The following is a 9,255-nucleotide window of genomic DNA, read 5'->3' on the forward strand; positions in this document are numbered from 1 at the left end:
TAACCGTAGGAAATGCAGACCCTCGGAGTACCTTGTCTATGTGAATTTGTGTGTCTCCAGGAATGATGCATCTCAATCATCGGCAAGGAAAAAGGAAGTCAATAAATGATGAATAAAGGAGCACCAATAGAGGGAAGAAGAAGAGTCAAGCATGGACAGGTGATGTGAAAGTCGCCCCTTCGAGGTATTTGCCCCGGGGTACGGTTTTATTATTGAATTTTCCGTTGCCAAGAACGGTCACAAATGGTAGTTCCACTCATCAATTGAAACCACGACCGCATTGAAAAGTTTCTGGTTTATTGATTATAAAGAGAAGACATATCTCTGCTTTCTTGCCTGAAACATAAGCACGTTGCATCCCCATCAAAATACAACATGAACACTCAAACAGTGTCATTACACTTCCTTTGTTTATTTCTTCTCCTTCATTTGATTGATTCTTTGGACACCCTTGTTCCAAACAATCCCATGAAAGATGGTGATGTCTTAGTCTCCCAAGCAAGAAAATTTGCTCTCGGTTTCTTCAGCCCTGGTAATTCCAGCTTGCGTTATGTGGGGATTTGGTACTATGGACAACCGAAGCGAACTGTTGTTTGGGTTGCTAACAGAGAAAAACCTGTGAACGATACTTCAGGAGTTCTTGCATTTGATCATTATGGAAATTTAGTGATCCGTGAAAACAATGGGAGCTTGCCCATTTGGTCAACCAATGTTTCCTCTATGACTTCAAATAATTCTGCTACTGCTCAGCTTTTGGATTCAGGTAATCTGGTTTTGAATCATGATTTGAGCAAAGTGGTTATTTGGCAGAGCTTTGATTATCCCACAGACACCTTTCTTCCGTCCATGAAGCTTGGGTTGGACCGGAGAACTGGTTTGAACCGCTTCGTGACATCTTGGAAATCCAAAGACGATCCAGCACCAGGCAGTTGTTCATACAGGCTTGAACCAACAGGGTACCCAGAGTTTTTCCTTTACAAGGATGGAGCTCCGTATTGGCGGGGCGGACCAGTAACTGTTGGCGTTCTTAAGACAGCTTACGGTTTTATCTATAGTAATGTCACAACTGTGATTAATGCGGAGGAGGTTACTGATATGTATGGCATCGTCGACGCATCGGTCATCTCTAGAACTGTGGTGCATGAGTCAGGGTCAGTTAAGCACTTCATATGGCATGATGAAGAGCAGCGGTGGACCATGTTTTTATACTATCCAAAGGAGCAGTGTGACTACTACGGCCAGTGTGGGTCTAATGGCAACTGTGGTGCAAACAATGCAGACCAGCTTGACTGCACATGCCTGCCTGGATTTGAGCCAAAGTCTCCAGGAGATTGGTACTTAAGGGACGGATCAGGCGGGTGCAAGAGGAGGCAAGGTGTGTCACTGTGTCAAAGTGGGGAAGGTTTCGTGAAGGTGAAACAGCTGAAGTTGCCAGACACTTCAACAGTGCATGTCAACATGAACCTGAGCTTGAAGGAGTGTGAGCAGGAATGCTTGAGGGATTGCAATTGCACAGCCTATTCGAGTGCAAATGAAAGTATGGGGGAATATGGATGCCTCAAATGGTATGGAGATTTAGTGGATGCAAGAGCATTTTCAGACTCGGGTCAAAATTTATATGTGCGGGTCGATGCAATTGACCTAGGTACTCATTGCTAATATCTACTTCAAACACTTTTGCTGCTGCTGTGGGTTTGTAATTGCTGTCCCAATTTCTCACGGTCACTTATCTTGATGAAACTGTTTGCTTCTGATGGGTCATGTTTAAACTGCATTTGTTGCATTCATTTCTGTGACATTTGCACGTTCCATGTCAACGGCACACTTCTTGTGCCTTCTTTTACAGCTCGCTATAGGAAAAGGAGTACTCTTGTCAAGAAGGTGATGGCGGCAACAGTGTCGGTATCTGTACTGGTGTTGCTGCTCTTAGGCTGCCTTGTGTACTGCCTTCTGTTGAAGAGGAAAAGAGGTGTGGTGATCTTGCCTTGATAGAAGCTTTTTCTGCCATATTCATTACTCAGTCTATTATACAAGTAGGTAATCATTTCAATGTTTAGGGATAAGAAATCAATTAAATTTAAACTGGAGCTAATCTAGCCAGGATTTTAAGCTACAGGGTGGTTGATTTCAGTACTGGAAACCTTGATCAAAGAAGCTCCACAAACAGTGCATGATAATTAAAAATGCTGTATTGTGATTCGTCATTGTTGAAGGGAAAATTTGTATTGTTCCTACCTCTACAGAAAAATTTCCAGATTGGCCAGAACGGCCAAAAATAGGCAGTACAGAATTGCTTTCAGCTTCTTTCTTATGTGTTTTATTCAACTGTGTGACAGCAGATAGAAGAGGGCGTAATCATCTGTTTAGTGTTACCACAAGCTCAACATATTTCGACCAAATTCCAGGTCTGAAAGACCTAAATAGCAAAGGTAGGCGAAAAACAGACTTGCCAGTCTTTGATTTTGGAAGTGTAGCTGCAGCCACAAGCAATTTTTCCTCTGCCAATGAGCTCGGCCAAGGCGGTTTTGGATCTGTATATAAGGTAATCAATCTCCCTATTCAACTGAATCCAAATGTTTATCAGATATAATATGTGTATTCTGCCAACTTCAATTGTCTGTCCCCTAGGGGGATTGATGTCCTCGAATAAAATGCGGTTTCGGAGTGTGACTTGTGTCAACTCTTATCTACCCTTCATCACAAACCCATGAAGTAACCAACGCATCCTCCCAGGAAGTTTAACTACCTAATCTATCTTATATTTTCTCATAACAGCTTTTGAGCCACCGGCTTCATCTGACAGGTCTAAATACTTATTCTTATGATGTGTTCATTTTCACAGGGTGTGATGAATGACGGAACAGAAATAGCGGTTAAAAGGCTCTCAAAATATTCCGGACAAGGAAATGAAGAGTTCAAAAATGAAGTCATGTTAATTGCCAAACTCCAACACCGGAATCTGGTGAAAATCTTAGGTTGCTGCATTCAAGAAGATGAAAAATTGTTAATTTATGAGTATCTACCCAATAAAAGCTTGGATTCATTACTTTTTGGTAAGTAATCTCTTCCGATGGCTAGAATTTTCGTCTACAGCTAGTATTATGGATAATAACTTGAGGTAATCCCCAAAATTGGTCCAGATGAAACAAAGAGATCACTTCTGGATTGGGGAAAAAGGTATGCAATCGCATATGGGGTAGCTCGGGACTCATGTATTTACATCAGGATTCAACCCTGAGGATAATCCACAGAGATTTAAAAGTTAGCAATGTCTTACTAGATGTTGCATTGAACCCCAAGATTTCAGATTTTGGGCTAGCGAGGATTTGTGGAGGAGACCAAATTGAAGGAAAAACGAAGCGCGTGGTTGGGACATAGTAAGTGTTTTTCTTGAGCATTAAATTATGCTTCACCCAATTAAACAATGAGAAACTAGAACAAAAGAAAAGAACTCCAACCAACCACTTTCTTTCATACTGAAGTTTCAACCTTTTGTTATGTCCCCCGAACTTCAACAAGGATATTTATATGGTGAATGAGATGTCGATTACTTCTCTCCTTTTGGCTTCTGTAGTGGGTACATGGCACCAGAGTATGCTCTACAAGGCCGGTTTTCTACAAAATCAGATGTGTACAGTTATGGAGTTTTGTTATTAGAGATCATCACAGGCCAAAGAAACAGTGGGTGCTATCATATGAATCCCTTTTGCAATTTAATTGGCCATGTAAGTATGAAACTCTTACATAATTCAACGTTATGCACAATTTGACCAGTCGCATTGTCACAATCCGAGGTGTTTGGTATGTGTTATTTCCAGGTATGGGAGCTGTGGAAAGGAGGAAAATGCATGGACATTGTGGACAAATCAATTGACAGGACACATTCTAAGGAAATGGTATCGAGGTGCATTCAAATCGGTCTTCTGTGCGTGCAAAGATATGCGTCGGATAGACCAACTATGTCCACGGTGGTCTTCATGTTGGGAATGCTGATGCGGTACTTCCATCCCCGAAACAGCCTGCGTTCATCGACGAGAGCACCCGCACTGGAGATATTCAGACAAGATGTAGCAGAACATGTTCCGTTAATGGAGTTACAATTACTGTTCTTGAAGCTCGTTAGTCACATGCCACCACCAGTGAACTGCGTAATCTACTCAACTTGAGAAATTGAGATACTTCCTGTATTGGTAGATAGATGACACCTAAAGGCTAATCGTGTCGTACATGAGGTAAGTTGTAGTTCTGGTGCGTATGAGAAAAGTTCATATGTAGATTAGGTACAATAGACTCCTGTTAAAAATTTCCTTGATCTATTGATTGAGCTCAATCTTTGTCTCTTAAACAGAGACTTGTACATGTAAAGTGCTGTTGCTGCAGTATTCTCTTTCTCCCACAATCATCTAATTGTTGTACCATCTCATTTTATGTTGCCCGAAGTTATCAAATTGCATCTAGAGATGAAAAATAAAGCCCTTACCTTTTCCTTTTTCACGTTATTTTTGCATTACAAGTTCATAATAGAGACCTTGCTCTCAAGAAGACAGGGATCCTTGCTTCACCCACAAACTTGAACGTGGAAATTAATGAATTAAGAGCGAAGGGTCACCTGAAACTGACTCTAAGCAACGGGTCTTCTCGAATCATACGTTTTAGATCTTTTCACTCACTTCTTCGTTAACACTTCTTAATGTCATCGTAACAAATTTAAGTGAATTGATTGTATTCCTAATTGGCGACCTTACCTTTTTCGAATTCTACAGAGTTTTGTTGTCTAAAGGACCAATCATAAAAGAAAAATTATCATTAGTCTACTTATTTTCGGGCGGATATGTTATGCTGATGCGTGCTCACATCTTATCAAGGATTGATGATGACAAAAAGACAATCTCAGTCTCTAAGCCTCTTATTCAATAGAACTTAAAAAAAAAAAAAATTATTCCAGCATAGTTTCATGATTAGTCCTGAATTTCCATGTCATAAGAACCTTCCTTGAAGTGAAGTATACCTGCATACTTTAATACAATATGTCATTGGTGATGGAAAGAAGACATTTTTGTGGCCGGATCAATTGCATCCTTGACGACATCTTGTGAATATTTTTCGTTATGGAATTGTGTATGATGTTGGACTTCCTTTAAAGGCAAAAGTTGCTGACATCGTGGAGAATGGAGTGGGGCTATGGCCTGCTGCAAGTTCTGAACTGTCGCAGATTCAAGCAGCCTTGTGTGGGGATATTTCTCCTAATTTGGAATGGACTGATAAGGTAACTGGAAATCTTCTTCTCAGGGCACTTTACCACAAATAGTTCTTGGAGCAGGATCCGAGCTTCTCTGCAAAACTGCCCAAGCAAAATGGTGTGGTTCACTTTTAATATCTTAAACATAGTTTCATTGGCTGGTTGGCCATTTTGAATAAGTCGCCTATCAAAAAGAGCTTAAAGAAATGGAGTCCTGTTTTAAATGATGTTGTCTCTTTTTCTAAGTGAAGAGATTACCTTTTTCTTGATTGTGAGATTTGTAAGGATTTGTGAACATGAGTTTATAGGACACGGGGAGCTCGAGTTAATTGAGCATTGATGAATTGGGATTGCAGAGCTGCAATGGATATGTGCTAACTGGATAGGAAGAGCCGTCAAATGTATCAATTTTGAAGTTGCGGGGTCTGCAACCAAGTACCACATATGGCTCATGAGGAATAAGATGCAGCAAGAGGTTGACTTCGATGCAACTAGTGCTGCTAACTTCTCCGGAGTCCAAGGGATTTGTATAGAATGGGCAGCAATATAAAAGCACCGTTCCCTCCCAGTTCCCTCCACGTTAATTGAAAACAAATACCTTCTACATTAATTATAAATTTCTTTTTATTACTCCAGTTATCTAACATTGGTTTTTCCAAACAAAAATTTAATTATTGCACTACATTATCGTGTTACTAACATAAAATGGATTCTTTTAATGACATATAACATGTTTACTTAGAGACCCCCACCTTCCATGCACAAAATTTTTTTCCAACAAAAGAAAAAATGAGAATATGTAAAGTAATTGGAAAACCGTAATCCTTGAACATAAAGATGAAGTTATATCTATTCCTTTTTCATTTAGAGAGACGTTGCATAATTTAAAACTTTAGGGAAAAAGTGATTAGTTAAAATAAAGCAAGCAAAGTTTTAATCAACTTTCCTGATTTGAAGTTCTGCAATGACAAATTTTCAACTTACGCAATATAGAATGAAGTTTATTATTGTATGTTTAATTTTAAAATGATTATTTTAAAATATTTTAACTAAATTTAATTTTGAATTTAATTTAGTTTATTTTATTTTATTTTTTACCACGTCGCCCAAAACGATGCCATTTTTTGCATTATTTGGCCACGTCAAATGATGTTGTTTTGGTCGCGTTTCGCTGGAAAAATGCCACATCAATATTTTGGCCGGACTTTGGCCGGAGTGGCACTTAAGTGATTCGTTTTTCTTTGAATGTGGCACTTAAGTGTACTTTTCATAAGTTATGGCACTTAAGTGTCTATTTGGGCAAAGTTATGGCACTTAAAGCGTTCTTTTGCCAAAAAACAGGCAACAATTCACAACCAAAACAAGTCTTTTTATAACCACACAAGTTTATATACAATACAAAGCTATCTACAAAAGACCGGCTCAACAAAAAGGGGAACTATCATAAGACCAACTAGTTGGACACGTTTGCCAATCCTTCGGTCTCCACCTCCCTAGACTCCGGGGCTTCGGGTCCTCCACGACCGCCATCTAAGGACTTGAAAATGTTGAGCCCATGACAGGGTGAGACAATGTCTTAGCAAATTCACCCCCTAAACTCCGACTAGGAATGAAATACACCCAAGGGTGGCCTAGCCACACAATATAGAGGACTTACCTTGCCTCAGGTCCTCTCTGCGCATCGATACAATCAAATATTCAACCAAACATTTCAATTCAATTCAAGCTAATTCAATTCAAGCCATCGATTAATCGAATTACTCAATTCAATACATTCAGTACCATCTATAAACTCAATCGATTCGAACACTGCTCACCTAAGCTGAAATAGATGGTCTAGCTCACCGAAGTTGATAGATATATCCATATATCAATGCTCACCAAAGCTGATGTCTATATTGGTCACTGAAGCTGCTATATCAATTATTGCTCACTGAAGTTGCTATCTATAGTGCTCACCGAAGCTACTATAATCTTGCTCAGTGAAGCTGAACTACGATAAATTACTTTTGGCCAAGGATCTTGTGCTTTGCACATCAATTCCTCAATTAAATACCCAACTTGGCCTAATTTCATCGTGTTAAAATGTACCTAATAAAATAATCATGTGTGGGTACACGGTCAGACTGAGCCAAAAATATAATATCTTTAACAATGGCTGAAAATATTTTTGGCGTTGTAAACCGACGCCTCGGTAATTTTCTGATTAATTACTGAAATTATTTAATTTTGGGATAATTACAATCAACACTCAATTTACACAATCTAGCATTCAATTAAATAAACCAATCACACCATTACAATCAGCACAAAATTCCGGTCACCAACTATCCCGGTCTAATTTCCGAAAAATAATAAATAATTAAATAATTAAATAATTACCAAAATTAATTAATTAGATATCAATAAATGCCATAATTGTAAACTTAGGCTGGAAAAGCCTAATTAAATACCAAAATGGGCTCAGAAAATTTCCGAACTAATTTAGATAATTAATACAACCCGTCTAATCTCTAATTAATCTAATCTAACAACCTAACATACAAAATCGGATAATTAAATCACTAATCTAATCTAACTAACCACATAATCCTTAATTAACTTAAACTAATCACCCATAAGCATAATTAACTCTCTAAGCATATTTTAGTGGGTAAACTCACTGGATTTGCGAGCCGGTGAGAACGGCGTGACGGCGGGCGACAAACTCCAAAGCGGCGACGCCAAACGGAGACTGGGCCGGGCCGAAAACAACTCCACAAAGCTCACGGTTGAGCTGGAATTTCCGCGGCTAGACTTGCGGCTTCAAGTGGGCTAGTCGTACGAGCGAAGGAGAGAGAGACGTTCTCGGGGTAGCTTCGATGGAGATGGCAGCTGGTGGAATCGAAGTGAAGAAGTCAGCTTCGGTCGTTGTTACTACTGGAGTCAACAAGATGGGGCTTCGATGAAGTGTTGACCGAGTGGGGTGGAATCGTGGACGCGTGGGGTGTTGACGGTTGAGGGACAAGCAGTAGTAGACGGTGTGTGCTGGCGACGAACATCCGTGGAGATGGGGTAGCTTTGGTCTCGAGGTAGAGAAGTGTGGGCTGAGGGCGTGATGATGTGGACATCGAGTCATATCGAGGAGGAGGTGCTAGGGACCCATTGTCTATTCCTACCGGTTCGATTACTCGAGCGCGGGCCAAACAATTCAGGCAAGCTGTTGGCGTCATGGTTCGTGATCTTTGGCGTGAAGATGACCTTGGATCAAATTCAAATCTTGAAGAATTTTGGAAATCTTGGTGCAATTTAATTATCTTGTCACCAAATAATTGACCAAGTCAATTTATATATATTCTTGTTTAAGAATATTCTAGAATAGGAATATTCTAGAATATGACACATTAGATATATATTCTTGTTTAAGAATATTCTAGAATATGACGCATTAGATTTTTAGGGTTTGTGTGGCAGCCTATAAAAAGGATTTGCCAAATTTCTTTGGGGACAGATATATTTTTATGTTTGAGGAAAAGAATTGAGAGGTTATCTTTTTACTGTTCTTTTGAGGACTTGACATAATCAAGATTCTCTTGTGGCGGTCAATTTGACTTATCGAGCAAGATAGCGAATTCTTTCGCTCGTGGCGTCTATAACGTTGGTTGGTTGACACGTGTTCGTCAACAGTCACGTTCATACGAGGTTGCCAATCACGGGTTTGATTGGAGGTTGAGGTTTGCAATTTGCACCATCTAGGCCTTCGTAGAACGATCCTTCGCAACGATTCACATCAGTTTGGTATCGAGCTTGCTTCTACAAGGTCTATTTATCTTTAATTTTCTGTTGATAATCAGCAATTTGAGATTTATTGGGTTAGGGTTTCGGTTCTAGTTAATTTAGGGATCCGATTGCTTTTGTGCTTCCATACGTAGTTGTTTGCTGTTAGTTTTAAATTTTCTTTTCTAGCATCTTAAATTGTATCTGAGTTCGTCAAAAATAAGAAAAAAAAAAAAGAAGAAAGAAAACGCACAAAAAAA

At 39.5% G+C, this 9,255-nt stretch overlaps 1 protein-coding gene across 1 annotated transcript; it reads left to right on the forward strand.

Annotated features, from left to right (window-relative positions):
- Positions 1-278: 278 nt before the first annotated feature.
- Positions 279-4,375, forward strand: LOC108954034 (G-type lectin S-receptor-like serine/threonine-protein kinase RKS1). The gene is given in 9 exon segments (XM_018871946.2): positions 279-1,645; positions 1,847-1,969; positions 2,337-2,542; positions 2,843-3,053; positions 3,141-3,200; positions 3,203-3,377; positions 3,575-3,725; positions 3,819-3,981; positions 3,984-4,375. Coding segments are annotated over 9 exon segments (2,499 nt in total). The 5' UTR covers positions 279-375; the 3' UTR covers positions 4,124-4,375.
- The last annotated feature ends 4,880 nt before the right edge of the window (positions 4,376-9,255 follow it).

Source organism: Eucalyptus grandis, chromosome 4 (genome assembly GCF_016545825.1).
Source record: "Eucalyptus grandis isolate ANBG69807.140 chromosome 4, ASM1654582v1, whole genome shotgun sequence".
NCBI lineage: Eukaryota > Viridiplantae > Streptophyta > Magnoliopsida > Myrtales > Myrtaceae > Eucalyptus > Eucalyptus grandis.